The sequence below is a fragment of the Bicyclus anynana genome, chromosome 8 (genome assembly GCF_947172395.1).
Source record: "Bicyclus anynana chromosome 8, ilBicAnyn1.1, whole genome shotgun sequence".
Classification (NCBI taxonomy): Eukaryota; Metazoa; Arthropoda; class Insecta; order Lepidoptera; family Nymphalidae; genus Bicyclus; species Bicyclus anynana.
In genome coordinates, this window is record NC_069090.1 from 14619535 (window position 1) to 14638071 (window position 18537).

Here is an 18537-nt window from a genome sequence, read left to right on the forward strand (position 1 = left end):
AAATAATAGTATTAATTAATATCTACTAATACTATAAATGTGAAAGTTTTGATGGATGTTTGTTACTCAATCATGCGAGAATGGCTGAAGGGAATTTGATGAAATTTGGTAGGTACGATCTTAGAGCTAGATCATTACAATCTGGAGCAAGCCAATAGCTAAGTTCCCGCGGGATGTTGTGCTGAAGTTCGATGACCTCTCTGGCGCAGTTGGTTTATCATCAGAAAGATCCTGGGTTCGATTAACAACTCGGGCTAGTGGTTAGGTCTAGCCGTAGAACGCTCGAAATGCTCGCTAAAAATTGTTCTCGTATTTTTTTAATATGTAACATTCGCACGAATGCTCATTACAAGTGAATGCTCAAGTCTGTCAGCACATTTATGTTCAAATTTAAAAATGCATCCTTGTAAATACCTTCACAAAACCACCGAAAAATTAAATGTTATTTTCTAAAATAATTGTATTATAATTGAAATTAAATTCGGCAGACGAACCAAAGTCACTGACATAGCTCAGCGAGTCGCGAAGCTGAAGTGGCAATGGGCGGGCCACATAGTTCGAAGAGCCGACGGACGTTGGGGCCCCAAGGTGCTGGAATGGCGACCCCGCACCGGAAAGCGCAGTGTTGGGCGACCCCCCACTAGGTGGACCGAGGATATCAAGCGGGTTGCAGGGAGCCGCTGGATGCTGGCAGCTCGAGATCGTTGTGCTTGGAGGTCCATGCAAGAGGCCTATGTCCAGCAGTGGACGTCTATCGGCTGATAAGGTAAGGTAAGGTAATTGAAATTAAAGTTTTTGTCCGAAAACGCTGTCTTAGGTTTTAAGTTAATTATTAAAATAAAAGACAATTTTTCTCAGAGGTCGTTGAAATAAAACGAAATTGTATAAAGATTAATATTTAATAAACGTGATAAACACGGTAATTACAACAAAAAAACATTAATGAGCAAATCAACTTTGGTTGAAAATACATTTTGAGTATTAAATACTTAGAGAAAAGTGTGAAGGCGACAGTGTAGAGATGCTAAAATCCGAACAAATTGAAAACAATAGTCTAACCACAAAAGGTTGTAAAAAGGTACCATTCAAACTTGGTCGGATATTTTTTATAAACTTAACTTAATCTATGACTAACTGACGGAAGGATCCATCAATTCCGAAGAGTTCATCATAGTTGGTAGGTTTGCCTGGCCTTAGGGCTTCATCTGCTTTGTATTGTTCCTGCTCGGTGAACCAGGGCGTGTACTCTTCGAGTTTTTTGACCCATTCATCTGTAATAGAACATGACAGTTTTCATAATAACTATTATGGTTAAAATTTGACTTAATAGTTGGATAACATGAACATGAATATACAAATGATAACATTTCGAAAACCAAAAACCACGTGACCTATCGATAACGAATGTCATCTCCGAAGCGTTAGTGTTTTTAGAATAAATGTATACGGTAATTTGGCTACCCGTCATGAAGAGAGAAGTGAAATATTATCAGAGTTATTTAAAGCAATGGTACACAATGTTTTTGAAAAAGAATTCCCGGCTCGACTAATAACATCTAAATTTTGATAACTTACAGAAAATCAACAACAATAGTGGGGTTCTTCAAGATAATCCCACAATGTGTCTTTAAAGTCAAAAGTGGCTTGATAATTTAATTTTAATTTTATATGATTGATGTTTAAATCAAAACGTAAACAAAGAAAAATAATAAACTTAAAAAATCAGTAGAAGAACAAAGATGAAAATCTTAATAAATCAATTAACTAATATTCCCAATATATCAAAATATTTAATTAATATTTTGATTTTATATATTATTATCTAAGTGTAATATATCTTCTACATCTCTTTTTATGTGTACACCCGTCATTATGCATTATTCCTTGTATTTTATTTTCTCTTTTTTCGATTGGTTGTCTGGAAGAGATCGCTCATTAGCGATAAGGCCGCCAATTGTACATTAGTTTTTAAGTTAATTTCTTGCCTGTTATTATTATTTTTGGTGTACAATAAAGTATATTTCATTCATTCATTCATTCATTATTCCCAAGTGTGATAAATATCCAACTTTAATTTAATTACCTAAGTAATTTATCATTACCAGAATTCATGTTAACTTTAGCAACGTCCACTTAAAGTTACATCTCACAAAATACAAATAATGGACTAATTTTATGATCAATCAAAAAAAATCAATCAATGTAAAATTTGACTAAATAAAGATTTTTGTTAATTTGAGTATTTTGCGATGATTTAAGAGGATCTTATACTTTGTCCAAAGTAGCTCATCACCATAACCACTAACATCAAACTTTTTACTGAATGAAAAATGTTTTTCATGACACACACTCGTAGGTGCATTTTAAAAGAATATCTCTCAGACAGATTTATAGAAGGTAAAACGACCATGGATTTAGTATATATCTTATACTAAACTAGAAGTTTTTGTCCGTTTTTTTCACCATTCAACTACACAAAAAGGTATTTTTACGGAGGTCTGTAACCAACAAACACGATTACAACTATTTAACATCGATTCTATAGAGACAGTTTTTATAGTTGCATTAGATCGTCGATCATATACTTTGACAGAAAAGTAACACCTAGCGAGGCAGGTCCTATACAATATTTGGTCTGAGAGAATATCCGGTCTTCAAATAGGAACTTACTGTGAATATCAGTCATGGGACCGGCTTTTCCTCCATATTCATTCGGCATCATTTCCTGTGGAACATGTTTATAAAGATCGCTGACATCACTGTGGATGAAGATCTGCAAATTAAAATGAATTACATTAAAATAACTCAAAAAATCTAGTAGCTTGAATTACAAAAGAGTTATTTTTGATGAGTCATTTTTACCAATATGGAAAACTAAAAACACCAACAAAAAATATCACAAAGGTAATGATCATATGGAATCGCCATTTTTCTTGTTGTGTGACGCAAATTAAAGTATGCTATGAAAGATCATTTGTTATTGAATGTTATTATTTATCTACAAGTGTTTTTGTATCCGTGAATGAGTTTTTGTAAAGAGCCAAATCATACGTCAGCAGTACTCTTAATTATTTTGACTATCTATACTAATATTATAAAGCTGAAGAGTTTGTTTGTTTGTTTGATTGAACGCGCTAATCTCAGGAACTACTGGTCCCATTGAAAAATTCTTTCAGTGTTAGATAGCCCTTTTATCGAGGAAGGCTATAGGCTATATATTATCCCCGTATTCCTACAGGAACGGGAACCACGCGGTTGAAACCGCGCCGCGTCAGCTAGTTTTAGTAATAAAACTAAAAAATTATTTACCCTTTCTCTGATCTTCTCTTTCAGGAATGGTTTGACGAAATTAACAATCTTGTCCACAAGTGGTGAAATGTTTATCACGTGAACTTGCTTCAGTTTAACTGGGTATGCCTCCTGTAAAAGATTTTGATTTCAATAAAATATTTTGCCTCACATATATTCATCATAATGAATAAATCAAATTTTTGAACTATCAACTATTTTTTAATATCTAAAGACAAGACAAGACTAACAATGTCAATCTATCACAATATTATAAGGCTGAAGAGTTTGTTTATTTGTTTGGCTGACCGCACTAATCTCAGCAGCAGTTCGATTTGAATTTTTGTTAGTTAGATGGTCCATTTTTAGAGAGGTTATATGTAACATCACGCTACAACCAATGAGAGCAGAGCCAATGAAAAATGTGTCAAAAACAAGAAAAATTCCGTTGCTTGCGCTGCGTAAACGACCAAAGTTACGCAAAAATTGACGGAATAGTTACTCCTTAAAAAGTTCTAAAAGTGTTTCCACATAGACGAAGTTGCAGATCTTCGCTGATTTTAGTTAGTAGTATTGAGAGAGGCTTTATTTTATAACCTCATGCTAAAACCAATGGGAGCGGAGCCAACGACAAATGTGCCAAAAACTAGAAAAATTCCGTTGCTTACTTAAACGATCAAAGTTACGCAAAAATCATGTAGGACGGGAATAGTTACTCCTTAAAAGTTCTAAAATTATTTCCACATAGACGAAGTTGCAGATCTCCACTAGTGGAAATATGGAAGCAGTGCTGCATTAAAGAAATTGTCACTAAATTATTCTTTACCTGAACACAGACTAAGAATTTCTTCACCAAAGTGGGTGTAAATTTGGCGAAGTGATTGGGAGTGGCTACAGAAGCGTCCAGAATGTAAATGTCTCCAGCCACGCCTTCCTTCTCCTCCTTGAGCCTGACATCTCCCAACATAAGTGCTAGCTTGAAAGCGTTTGCTACATTTGGTGTTTGCACTTCTTTTTCAATACCTGAAATCAAACATTTAGACATATAACTAATACACTTTATATAACTTTTTTGTTTCATCAATCAATTTAATATCCTTCATCATTTCTATCACAAAAGGCGGATGACAATAACAATAAAATAATAGCTTTTGATGATGGTGATGATGATGATAATGATGATGATGATGATGATGATGATGATGATGATGATGATGTTAATGTGAACAAATGATCGAATTTGAGAAGAGTTGAAAATTTTGTGACGGTGGTTGGAAGTTACAGCACCTGAAGCCGTTTGTTCCGGCCATTATCATAATTAACACCAGATAATGATTTTTAAACATTATCATCTTAAGCCGATCAACCCGCATGCAGCGTGGTGGTTCTAAGCTTCATATGTCCTCTCCTAAAAGGGAGGTCTGGGTCGGTAAAAAATGGCAGATAAGGAATTTAAAAAATGGGACTATCAAGGGATGTCCCCTTACTCTGGAACTGATTAAGCAGGTTTTTTTTCGATAAGGCCCGTAGCGTTTTAGAGGAGGAGCTTCATCAGGTGGAGCCTAAAGGCAGAAGTAGAAGAAATGGTAAGTAAGGTAGTCTGACATACCTCTCATAAGTACCACACGACGGCCATCAGGCGTTAGACCAGGAAGTGGCGGCATTTGACTGAAATAAAATGTTCTTATATTATTTTAAGTTCATTATCAACCCATATTCGGCTCACTGCTGAGCTCGATTCTCCTCTCAGAATGAGAGAGGTTAAGCCAATAGTCCACCACGCTGGCCCAATGCGGATTGGCAGACTTCACACACGCAGAGAATCAAGAAAATTCTCTGTTACACAGATTTCCTCACGAAGATTTCCTTCACCGTTTGAGACACGTGATATTTAATTTTTTAAAATGCACACAACAGTAAAGTTGGAGAGGCAAACCCTCCGGAATCGGAGGCAGAGGTCATTTCCGCTGGGCTATCACGGCTCTTAATTATTTAAAGCCTTTAAACAAAAGAATCAACCGTTGCTTTAATTATTTAACTGATGTTTTTTAATTCTTTTAAAATTAAGTAAGGATTTTTTGTCTCAGTTTTTTCGTAGAAACAGAGCAAGAAGAGGTAAAGTAAAACTTACACTATTTTAGTGATTTCTTGAAGCTCGGGGCGAGTGATGTCTCTGTCAGTGAAGAACTCGGGCACGGCGGAGCGCATGGTGAAGTACATGTCCAGCTTACGCTTGCACTTCTCTAGAGAGAACTTGCAACCGCGGAGGAAGGTCATGATACGTTGGTCATCTGAAATGGAAAAGTGTAATGAGTTAATAAATAGTTAGTTACCAGCATACATAATCTAATTATACTAAAAGAGAAAGGTCACAAACTTCCACGGTCGTCATCAACCCATATTCGGCTCACTGCTGAGCTCGAGTCTCCTCTCAGAATGAGAGGGATAAGGCCAATAGTCATTTACGGAGGTCATGGTATACCCACCCGCTGGACTATTGTCGTACCTACTCCTGACAGTAAAAAAGGAAGAGGAACAGGAATCTTCATCATTATTATCCCACATTCGGCTCACTGCGGAGCTCGAGTCTTCTTTCAGAATGAGGGGTTAGGCCAATAGTCCACCACGCTGGCCCAATGCGGATTGGCAGACTTCACACACGCAGAGAAAATTCTCTGGTAAATTTAATACTTACCAGAGCTAATTTAAATTTAATACTTGCATGCCCCGGACTAGATTCTAACCCACACCTTCCGAAATCAGAGGCAGAGGTCATATACACTGGGCTATCACGGCACTACATGAATCATGGTCACATTTAAAAGATACGGCAGATATAAAAGAACCTTCTGAAGTAAAATGGATTTCGAATCGCAGATAAAATGCTTGTTATAACGGGGTTCTCACCAAATTCGTCGGGTAGATGAGGTTCCTTCTTGAGCCACTCTTTGATGTGTGCCAGATCCTGGTCGCGGGTGTCAGGGTTCTCGTTCAGCTCCTCGCGGATCTTCTGCCACATCTCCCCAGCGGGCTGTTCTAGGGTCATCTTGGCTTCTGGTTCTGGAAGGAAAGCGTCGAATTGTCACAACAGGAAAAAGCATTTTACATTTCTCTTATTGTTGAAGAACATAATTTTTTGCGACTTTTCAGTAGATATATAACCAATACTGAGGAATGTGGATGAGGAAGGCGGAGGATTGTGTGTGGTGGCGCGCTCTAGGAAATGCCTATATCCACCAATGGACGGATACAAGCTGATGATGATGATGATATCCAATACTGAAGTAGTTTTTAAATTAATTAAGGGCTATCTAACATGAGGCTAATAAGTTTTTCTTTTATTCTTTACAAGTTAACCCTTGACTACAATCTTACCTGATGGTAAGTGATGATGCAATCTAAGATGGAAGCGGGCTAACTTGTTAGGAGGAGGATGAAACCGACCGACAGGGGTGTGGAACCCTTTTCGGTTTCTACACGACGTCGTACCGGAACGCTAAATCGCTTGACGGTACGTCTTTGACGGTAGGGTGGTTACTAGCCACGGCCAAAGCCTCCCACCAGTCAGACCTGGACCAATTAAGAAAACCTCAATCGGTCCAGCCGGGGATCGAACCCAGGACCTCCGTCTTGTAACTCCACTGCGCATACCACTGCGCCACGGAGGCCGTCAAAAGGCTAATAAGTGTAAAAAACAACTTACTCTTGTATTTAGGTATGTATCATTATGGTTACCAATCGAGGTCAAAGAAATCAGTCACCCTACTTATTAGGTTGTTTGCGTAACTATTTCTAAAATAGGTACTCATTGGTCCTTTAGGAACCTAATATGGGGTAATAAGAATATAATTATTGATCAACAGTCCTTGTTCCGTATCAGGAATAAAACATTGACAAATAATCTAATGAAACTTATTTAATATACGGTCTTTACTTTATTAATAATGAATAGACACAGTTTTCTGGTAAATACCTAATTAATGCGGAAATATAGGTGACTTTTCAGCGGATGACTTACACCCGTTTCCCATAACCTACCTTTAGTAAGCGATAGATAGCTTCTGACAGTTGTTATCTATCTATCTTCTAAAAGGTACAAGTAAAGGTATGAGCCGCAAAAGTACTAGTTTTGTTATTTTGGAACTTCCAGAAAAACCGTGAATTCATACGGACGGATTCGCAGGCGTCAGCTAACAACATTTTTTACATAGCCCTTGACTACAATCTCACCTGATGGTAAGTGATGATGCAATCTAACTTTAATCCCGGCAACTTGTTAGGAGTATACTTTGAAACTCCTAACACCCCTTTCGGTTCTACACGACATCGTATCGGAATTGAAGGCACGTCTTTCCCGGTATGGTGGTAACTAGCCACGGCCTCCCACCAGCCAAAAATATAATATATGGACGCTCTGAATAAACCACTTAACACTTGTAACACTTTCGTGAAAAAAAAAATACAAAATTCGCGGTTTATGCAGCGGAACGTTCGTGCAAAAACCGCTTTTCAACTTAGCTTTCACCGTTTGGTGTTAGGAAATTCCTCACTGCGGTCATGAGAAGCGCTCTGATAACCCACTAATTACTTGGTCGAGTTGGAACCAGCAAATGCCTTTTGGCCGTTTCTCTTTATGAACAGAGAGATTGCGATGACCAGACATACCTCAATTAAAAAAAAAAATTAACAATACACACAATATCACTACTTTGTCCAAAAGCAAGCGTGTTAAGGGTACTGAAATAACAGATTTTATAATATAAATAATTATCATCATTATCAACCTATATAATAAAATTCCGGAGGGTGTGGGTTCAAATCCGGTCCAGGGCATGCACCTCCAACTTTTCAGTTGTGTGTATTTTAAGAAATTAAATATCACGTGTCTCAATCGGTGAAGGAAAACATCGTGAGGAAACCTGCATACCAGAGAATTATCTTAATTCTCTGCGTCTGCCAATCCGCATTGGGCCAGCGTGGTGGACTATTGGCCTAACCCCTCTCATTCTGAGAGGAGACTCGAGCTCAGCAGTGAGCCGAATATGGGTTGATGACGAAGTACGGTAAACAATTATGGAGTCTAGACTGTGGTAGCTACAATATTTCCCGGTTTACGTACGTACGACCATGACTGATAGTTAGCGTTTTGACTCAATTTGTCAAGAAATTAAAAAAAATAAAAAATTGTATGTGTCTCTAAAAATATTTTTTTTTTAAAATAGTGTCAACAAGCCACCGCTATTGTACTTACCTATCGTATAGAAGCATGGGCTAACAGACTTTCGGGTTTTATAATATGTAGGTAGGTCTGGCTATTACACACTCTCGTCGTTGAAACCAGCAAATGCCTTTTGTCCGTTTCTCTTTACGAAGACGTCCATTATACGATTAATCATCAAATTAATCCATGACTGACCAAATGAAATGGCCGAATTCTCTAACGGTAGCATGGAACGCATAATCATATAAAATTACGTGCGAGATAATTACAAGCATTATTTTCGTATGCTGTTATATTTTTTAACTAACCGACGTCAGAGACTTTGTCTGCGTTTAGTTTTTCACAAACCCCGCGGGAACTATAGACTTTTCCGGGTAAAAAATAAAAGTAGTATGCGCGATCTTGGGTTTGTTCCCCGGTTGGGCCGTTTGAAATTCTCTTAACTGGTCCAGGTCTTCTGGTTTTTTTTTATTTCAATTGGTTCAGCTGGAGGCTTGTGTCGTGGCTACTACTACCCTACCGGCAAAGACGTACTGCAAATCGATTCAGCGTTCGATGTCGCGTAGAAACCGAAAGGGGTGTGAATTTTCTTCCCACCCCTAACAAGTTAGCCCGCTTCCATCTTAAATTGCATTATCACTTACCACCGAGATTGCAGTCAAGGGCTAACTTGGAAAAAAATCATTCTACAAAAACGGATCGTCTTCGACGCTTCGGAAGAATGCGGCCTATAGGGACATATAATTTATAATATTTACAACTTTACGAGATAGGGTCAATGTACATTAAAGTACAATGACCACTACAAAAATTTGTAAATAATACCCCTCAGCTCTGAGGAGATTTTTAGAACCAAATCAACAAATTCATTTAAACGCCGCGTACTTTTGCAATTCAAGGGAACACATCGATAGCTTCAAATTTTTCTGTGGTAGCGCCATCTAGTTCCAACCCCATAAAGTTACAACAGTTCTACATATCAAGAACTAAACTAGAAATTTTAGTTAATAAGGTTGTTGTGTGCTGTGTTTGTGGCGGCATCTGGTCAACGGTTCCAACTGAAAACCAGCGCTGCATGCTCTTTTTATTTAAAGAGTATGTAGCATTATGCTGAGTTGGATCCGTTTACTGGGTTGTGCCACACATCGCAGGATATTGTTCAAGAACAAATTGTGTTGTGTGGCATAATTCACTAATAAAGCTTTTTTCTTTCTTTCTTTCTTTCTTTCAAATTGATTCCCACGCATTAGATATATGTGTCGTACGTAATAATTTAGATAATAAAAAAGTCTTCTCTTTTTTAAAAGAAGAAAAAGCAATAACTAACTTTCGAAGACAGGGACTGTGACAGTTTCTGAATTGATTGCCTCGCTTTCCAGTTAGAAAGCCATTTTTTGAGAACATATTATCCAAAAACGGGAAGACCGTTAAGTAGTTAATAATGTTTTATCTATGCTCTAAGGTAACAGTTATAAGGATACAAAATTACAGGAAGATTCATTTGATAATATAAATAATAAGGCAAATTATTCAGAAACCCGCAATCATACTAAAAGCTAAATTTGTTTTCAGACGCTTTGCTGAATATGATCTAATTATTTTACAGTTTGAAATTAATTTGAAATTTAAATATGCCTTCAATTTCATAATATACTGAATATGAGCGCCATCTGGCCGTGTTTTAAACAACAAGGCACAGCCTCCGAGATTTTCACTAAAACTATATTCTGTGGTAAAACTACAGTAGGTTTCAAAAGACACATATAGGTGGCATTAGGTTAGCATCGCGGAAAAGTGTAGGTACTCGTATAATAAAATAATTATGATCCTTAACTTGAACCTTAAAAGTATTACATTGATATATATTGTATTACATTGATTCCATAGACCAAATAATTAATTCGATTCAATAAAAAGATAACTGGAAGTTTGTTCTGAATTATGATTAATTAAGTTAGGCTATTCTCCGCGAAAGACCAATTATTATCATTAATTGATCAAATCGTAAAATCAAGTAAAGATTGCAGAGTCGTAATCTCTTGTGGATTTACGCGTTTGGAATTTGAAATTAGATTAAAATTTGGCGTTGCTTTTTTGTATTGCTTTTCAAAGAATTGCAAAGAAAGTACTTAAAATGATTTACAAACTTTTTCAGTACCTATATTAAAATGAATCATTTCAAATTACTAGGATTGACATAAATAAAGGTGAAACAAACCAAAATGTTTTAAATTTGGAGCTAGTTTCCGAATAGCAATAAAATTGCCGATCGTCGATGCTAAGAGAAACAACATAGAACGTAGATAAATTACTAAAGCTATGGATAAAGCGTAATTTGCCAGCTTTTACGAAATTTACAAATATTTATTAATACTGATTTCATTAGAAGCAACTGTGAAAAACATTATGTAAGTTGTAACGAAACTGCACATACTCGTAACATAACACATGTAGAAATATTTCCGCATATAAATAAAGATTATGTGCGCGTATTATTTATACACAAAAATTGTAAGTCATGCCCATCTAGAACCGTTGCTTATTAAGAGAGAGTTACCAAGAAAGTGTTTCGAGAGAAAATTGCATTTAGAAAACAGAATGATCCATATCTTCTCTTTTCAGAATATCTATTCATCTATTATATTCACAAGCAAGTTAGATGATGTTAACCAAATCTAGTATTCATTTTCATTTAGACGGTTTTGCATGTTTAAATTTAAATATTTGATTTTTCACATTGCATTAACGAAATGTGAAAATTTATCATCAGCTTTTTATTAGGGACGTTGGGAATTGATTTTTACTTTTTTGAATTCCTTTATAAATATGCTTCGATAAAGAAATTTCAATCGTAACTAGCTACATTTCGATCAAAAACGACCGAAGTACCCAATTATTATAAAAACTAGTAATGCTGCATAAGTTTCCATAGTTACAGTCATTTGTCCACGGCCAAAAAGAGCAAAATTATCAAAAGCAATCCAGACAGCATTAGCGCAAAAACCATAATCATTTTATAAACGTTTGAGTCATTGGGTAGACTTTTTAAGACATCACGTTTTCAATTGCACTACCTATAATATTTCCTACCATGTATAGTGTACCGTTATGTACGGTGCACACATTTTCTTTAAAACCTCGTGGAATTTCTATCTTTATTTCTATTGTCATAGAGACTACAGTTAGAATGTTAGCCAGATTATTGTTGAAACAGAGGTGATCTGTACATCCTTTATTTAATGATAGGGGAGCACGGATGTAATGTCTGAGATACAGTTTTGTTTTTTAAGTGTTTGAATGTAAAATATTTTTTATTTGACTTTGATTCTTTACTTTTTCTTTGTGCACATGCCATTCTTTCACCATTTAAACGAGTTCGTATTCCAAATATTCAAGACTTGACTGCTGTTGGGATTTCCTGCCATAACCTAATGATTCAAGATTAGATATCCAGCTCGATTTAACTCAAGATTATATATTTTTTAAATTAGGCTTTCGTCCTTAATTAAAAGTTGATTTCATTGTCACTTAATAGCAGATGAATAAGCGGTCAAGCGTTAATTATATCCATGGTATAAATAAATTATAATAAACTTTAAAAAGATAAAAGTATTTAGATCTAACAATCACCACTTAGACATCATTGTGTTATAGTCTTCGTCTTTACACTTTCAGCAAAATCTTACTGTAAGGGCTCAGGATTTACTATCTTTAATTAAAGGAGCCAGAGATTTGGAATGTAGATTCACCACGCTGTTAACAAGTGGGATAGCGGTGTGGAATTCTATTTGATTGTGTCTAATTTGCTTGAATATTAATTCACAGTTCAAATTACACAGCGGGAACATTCATTTTGTGTTTTTAGTAGATTAGGGAAAGATACATTAAATATTATATTATGATCAGCGAATTTGTATTCCGGTTTTGTAATTTATATCATCGTTATCAAGGAAGATAAGTGAAGTTGTAAATTCAAATGTTAGTCCCCTGAGAGGGTTCTGTGAACAATAAAATTTCTAAGGGGTCGTTTAGAGACCGGAACGGGCCTTTACAATTCCCATACCCCTAATCTTTTTCAGTCTATAGTGTCATTTATCAAGTTAAGGAACGTGACTCTGGTTAATACATCACAAAGTAAAGACTTTTGGAGCTTTTTGTTCCATTTGTTAGGAATATCTAATAACTGAAAATTGATTTTGAATCGTCAGATATTTGGGCTGGGGTTATTAAGGCGTTAAGTGTAGTCAAAAACTTGAAAGTTACGAGGGTGGCAAATGCGTTTTAATTGTAATTTAACTACAAGTTTTTAACTGCAGTTAAATTTGGCAGATATGATTAAATGACCAGAGAATCTCCTTATCAAAACAAAGTTAGCCAATGTCATGTTAGATACGATTTAGATATAAAGTCAATGATATTAAATACTGTTAGATATGTTACTAGCGCATGAAAAATGAGGCGCTCAAAAGAGGAAATTTATACACAACTTAATGTTAGTTGTGGTCAACAATGAACGTTATTTAAACGAATACCTAAATATCGTCTATAATGTCGAATTGTGTGTTCAGGAAGTATAAAAACTATATACCTATACATAAATATAATATAATGGAATTAATGACAAAATTGTGCATGTGTGCGCTCAGTGTTGTAGCCTATTATTTAGATAAATTTTTGCGGTGATTTTGTAGGGACCTAACCGATCTAAAGTATAAAATTATCATTATAGAAAGTTATATTAAATTTAGTTAAAAAAAATATAATAAGCAAATCTAAAGCTTTCAATATTACAACCTGAGGATTATTAGGTTGTCTAAAAACCAATGTTCTAAAGATATTTTAGAATTATTGAAGCGGAAATACGACATATTATAATAATAAAAAATCGTGTAGAACGAAACGTGTTATGACCTTTCACCGACAAGGAAAATGATCGCCAGCATCTCAATTGTCATTAAAAAACAATTACCAAAAGTTTGGCTGTAAAATAAGTCGTGGCTCATAAAACGAGAATGATGGTTTTATCGTCGTGTGATTTTCTATTGTGCGTGACGTGTGTAGGAGCATTATGTTTTTCTTTGTTGTTTTTCGTAAGGTCCAGCAAGTATTTTTCGTTTTATTTCGTTAAGTAAATATTTTTCATGACATTGTTTGTATATTATTTTCAATAAATAGATCGTTCTATACCTACTATAAAAAAGTGATTATGATTCATATTTGCCTATTTTTTTTATTGAGTTTTGGGTTTTCTTGATTTGATTCGTATTTAAATGTAGCAATGATACAGGAAATATTATTCAAATCAATCTAACCCTGTAAATGTGGGGGTGGTTACAGACATGAGATGATTTTACTGTACATCAAGTCATCTGTGTGTTACATTAATTTTAATAATACTGTTTTAGTCTTAGCTGTTATTACTCAGAAAACTTGACAAAAAAGGAAAATCAATTTTAAAACATTAATTATACATATGTACTTATAAATAAATTCCGTACAACACTTAAATCTGTATCTTTTAATACTTAAAAGGTAAATGAAATCGATGTATTATAGCAGTACATATTAAAAAAAATAGTATCTTGGTGATCTTCTACTTTGGTATTAATCTTGAGATGACCAAGATTCAATTCTGAGTTTGTAGCACACTATGAGATGTTTATTTTTCTTTCAAAATGCAAATTTACGAAAACTTCACACCCAATCATGCAGATATTTCAATTTTCCAGAAAGCATCCCAGCATTTGCCTCACATTAAACTATGTTCTGGTTAACCGCAGGCAATAGTCATTATATAGCGCATACCGCATAGGCGCATAGTCTACGGTATCTTGCAGTTTCTCTGAGCGGGTTAACGACCACTGAGTCATCCCATCTTACCACCAAGAACGCGCGCTAATAAATATTTAATACTGAACATTCTTTTTCATACTTTCTTGCAGTTATCGCTAATCGTTCGATTGTTATGCGATGTAATTGTGTAAATGGTTCACTTAAGTACTCACGATTGTACATTTGCATGGCGAGTTTGTATTGTAATGTTTTTTAACAATTTTTTTTATTGTGTAAACATACTAAGTTGTTGATGTGAAAGTTTGTTTGCTTAATTGTTTGTTACGGTGGTGGTATCACAACCCCGTATCGAAAAAAGCGAAAAAACTTCAAAAAGTAATATTAGGAAAGCTATTTTTGGTATTTATTAGGTACTACTATTTTTCTGTGATACCTTCCTTACTATACCTGTCTTCCAAATCGGCAGTCTTTAAAAATAATAAAAATTAACTTTTCAAAAGTGCTTATAATTTAGAAGTACCTAAGCCTAGTTAAATTAATGGAATTTTGATTTTTTTTTATTTTGAAATAATTTTACATTCGAATTTATTTTTTTTATTTTGAAGTAATTTTACATTCAAATTGGGTTTCTTAATGGTACTTTTTTAATTACTTATTCGACTCATTATGTCTTATTTAAGACTAGCTAATTAACACAATTTTACCACTACCTACTACCACAGACGTCGTATATTAAAAATAATCTGATATCTCAAAACAACCAAATTTAATTACTATATATATTATAATAAAAATAGGTCGTACCTATTTTTGTTTGAAACTTTCGTAGAATTTCTCTATTTCAACTTTTAACTTATTTCAATTAAAACAATAAAACCTAAATTGATCAAGCAAACTAATGTAAAGCAATTGATTTTCAATTAATTGTATATAAATAAATTATTAATTTTAACTTAATTAATATTCCGTTTCCGAAGCAGTGCTGTATGAATAGTTATGTAAAAATATAAAAGCTAAATGCTTAAATGGACATTGGTTATTTATTTTCATTTATATAACACCCTTAAAGGTAATGTAAAAAATGCTAAATTAAAAATTTTCACCATACACTATTTCACAGCACTGCCACTCAGGGAAAATTAAAAAGAAAATCAGTCACCTTGGTAATGAAAAATCAAGTCGCAAGCCAAACTTTCAACGATGGAAACACTCTCACTTGAACGCAACGTGTTTGCAGTTTATTAAAAACTTTTTTGAAAAAAAAAAATATTTTTTTAAATTGATGCACTGTATGTGATGCGCGTTCACCGCGCCGCCTCAAATGCGAAGGCAAACTATGTGAGTCGCTTTTTATGATCTCGTTACGCGTTCTGAATGCAATTATTGTGTAGAGGGAGATATGGTTTTGGAAAATTTATAGGACAAAATAAGGATCGATTGACATTTTTTGATTTGATTTTTGATTGATCATTGATTGATCGACACGTACACAATCACATAGCCAAGTGCAGAAACGGCCCAGAAGAAAGAAGAAGAAGGGTCGATTGATAAATAGGTAAATCTCATTTGGGGTCAACAACCTTAGACTCGTGGCATTCAAGTCCATCAAATCCACCAGATGCAAATGCGGCTTAACGTGCTCTCCGAGGCACATGATAAAACAACCAATTTTCCAACTCCGGACTGAGACTTTTTATTGAAAATTTCTTAGAAGACACAAATGTTTTGAATTTCATTTATGCTATAAAAGAGGCTCAGAGTTCGAACTTAGGATCCCGTGATCCGAAGATAGATAAACTAACCACTGAATCAACGAGGTAGTTATTACCTGTTTATAGGCACATAAAGTGCGAAATTAAACTGTTAAATTGTGTGCTTTATAGTGATCAACATCTGGAACCGATGCACTTTCACGCCTGGACACTCTCGCACTTTACTTTTGTGATTTACTGTGTATTGATTTTGCTGTAGTAGATACCTTCATAGTTCCATTGTTGAGAAGAGCCAACAATAGTAGCCTCCATAGTCTTGGTCATCGCCGTAAGGTTGTTACTCTCTCGGTATTTTACAAAATATATCTAGTCGTACCACCGTCACCATTTTACCATCACACTTTATGACACAGGGACGGTTTCGATCCCTATGACATTATCATTGACATCCCCTGAACACGTACAAAGCGATTTGCTTTTTTGTTTCTTATTCGTATGGGTAGGGTATGGAACTCTCTCCCGAAGTCGTGTATCTTAATTCTTAAAATTTGTGTATCTAGATGAGAGTGAAGGGCAAAAAGGCATCGTCTAGACAAGCGCTTTTCACCTTTACTATACCATACCTTTTTTGACCATTTTTATTTTGTATTTTCTTTCCATTTATATTTTCGTTCCACGTAAAACTCTACCAACTGTAACGTATATTTTCGTTTAAGTAAGGCAGGCGAAAGTTAGTATCAAATGACTACAGTTAGCGGTGTAAAATTTCATTTTCAAATTGTCATTCGCTCATAATTTTGAATATAACTTTGAGTTTTTAAGCATATATTTATCGCACATAAAATTTTTAACGCTAATTTAAAAATTTGCAAAAACTTTAGAAAAGTCATTCCGAATAGAATAATATGAGATAGGCGTTAGTTTTGGCGATGGTTAGTTAAAATTCAGTAATTTAAAATTAGACGGGCATTAATTAAAATTTTGGTTAATTATAAAATGTTTTAAGCCTTGCGTGAAGTGATTGCATGAAATGTTTGTACTTTCTAACGAATTATCTACGCTAATTATTATCTTCCGAAACGAGTCAAATTAATAAATTATTTTTGCAAAGCATGTCTCATTATTCCGTTTTTATCATCTGTTATTACACATTCTTTATTATACATATTTGTATTTACAGTACTTTGTTAACTTCAATCTTATTTTCATTTATTTATTTATGTTTGTGTTTTGTGTACGGTGTATATCAGTTTGTTTCCCAATCATCATGATCATCTCTTTAACTTATCCCACTTAAGTAGGGTCGGCAAAATATGTCAATCTTTCTATTTGCATTGATCATTCGTCACCGTACCATCTACTCCTTTTACACACATGTCAAATTCAAATTCAAAATTAATTTATTTCAATTACTCGTAGGCTTAGTTTACAAGCACTTTTGAAACGTCTATTCATGGTTTAATGTAATGGCAAGTAAGTCGAAAACTTAAAATTAAAGTTACGAGGGTTCATCATTTATATAATAATTAACACTACAATAAGAATTTTCTATAAGCTTGCGTTTATACACTTTGAACTTTTTGAGAGACAGTGCCAGTTTTGCCAGTGGCTTCATGTGGTTTATTTTATTATAAAAATGTATGTCCTCTTTCACACGCTTCAACCATCTCTTTTTTAGCCTTCCTCTCTTCTTGTTTCCTTTCACTTGCAGTCACTGGAGCCTCTCATTCCTTATTTTACCCATTCTTATCATACCACACATCCATCACAGCATACGCATTTTGTTTGCATGCATTAATTATTCTACATCCTTTCTTTCCCAATCACTAACTTTTGTTATCTATTAAGAGAGAATTTAAAACTAACACATTCCTCTCTAGTTTGTTTCATTATTATGTATCATTTCATGTACTATCTATCTGTGATAGCCCAGTGGATATGACCTCTGCCTCCAATTTCAGGGGGTGTAGATTTGAACTGGAGGATAGTGGATTATCCAATTTACCATTCGTGTGCATTTTAAGAAATTAATTATCACGTGTCTCAAACGGTGAAGGAAAAACATCGTGAGGAAACCTGCATACCGGAGAATTTTCTGAATTCTCTACGTGTTTGAAGTCTGGCAATCCGTATTGGACTAGTGTGGTGGACTATTTGGTCTTACCCCTCTTTAATTCTGAGAGGAGACCCGAGCTCAGCAGTGAGCCGAATATGGGCTGATAATGAGGATGATGATGTATCATCATCGATTACAAATGCTTAAAATCCTGAATATGAAATGTAAAGCTGTATTTTAGATTTTTAATGGAACAACATTTTACATTATTTTAATTATTTTTCAGGCATATTTATTACACTTTTCATTATAACTATCCTACAATACTCTGCTTCATTGTCATGGTTTTCAACAGAGTTACTGATATTTATAAATAGTAGGTAAATGGAAATTGAATTTTAGTTACAACTAAAGTCAATATTTCTCATTCGTGAGGAAATTTTCACATAACCAGATTTCAACCAAAT

General features: G+C 34.7%; 1 protein-coding gene across 1 annotated transcript; it reads right to left on the reverse strand.

The window, feature by feature from the left end:
- Nucleotides 1-880: 880 nt before the first annotated feature.
- LOC112048923 (alpha-tocopherol transfer protein-like) lies at nt 881-15645 on the reverse strand. The gene is made up of 8 exons (XM_024086630.2): nt 15462-15645; nt 6196-6348; nt 5420-5579; nt 4898-4956; nt 4115-4311; nt 3310-3420; nt 2671-2773; nt 881-1271 (listed from the first exon to the last, which is right to left on the reverse strand). The coding sequence occupies exons 2-8, from the start codon at nt 6332-6334 to the stop codon at nt 1120-1122; spliced, it is 921 nt and encodes a 306-aa protein (XP_023942398.1). The 5' UTR covers nt 6335-6348; nt 15462-15645; the 3' UTR covers nt 881-1119.
- Nucleotides 15646-18537: the final 2892 nt, after the last annotated feature.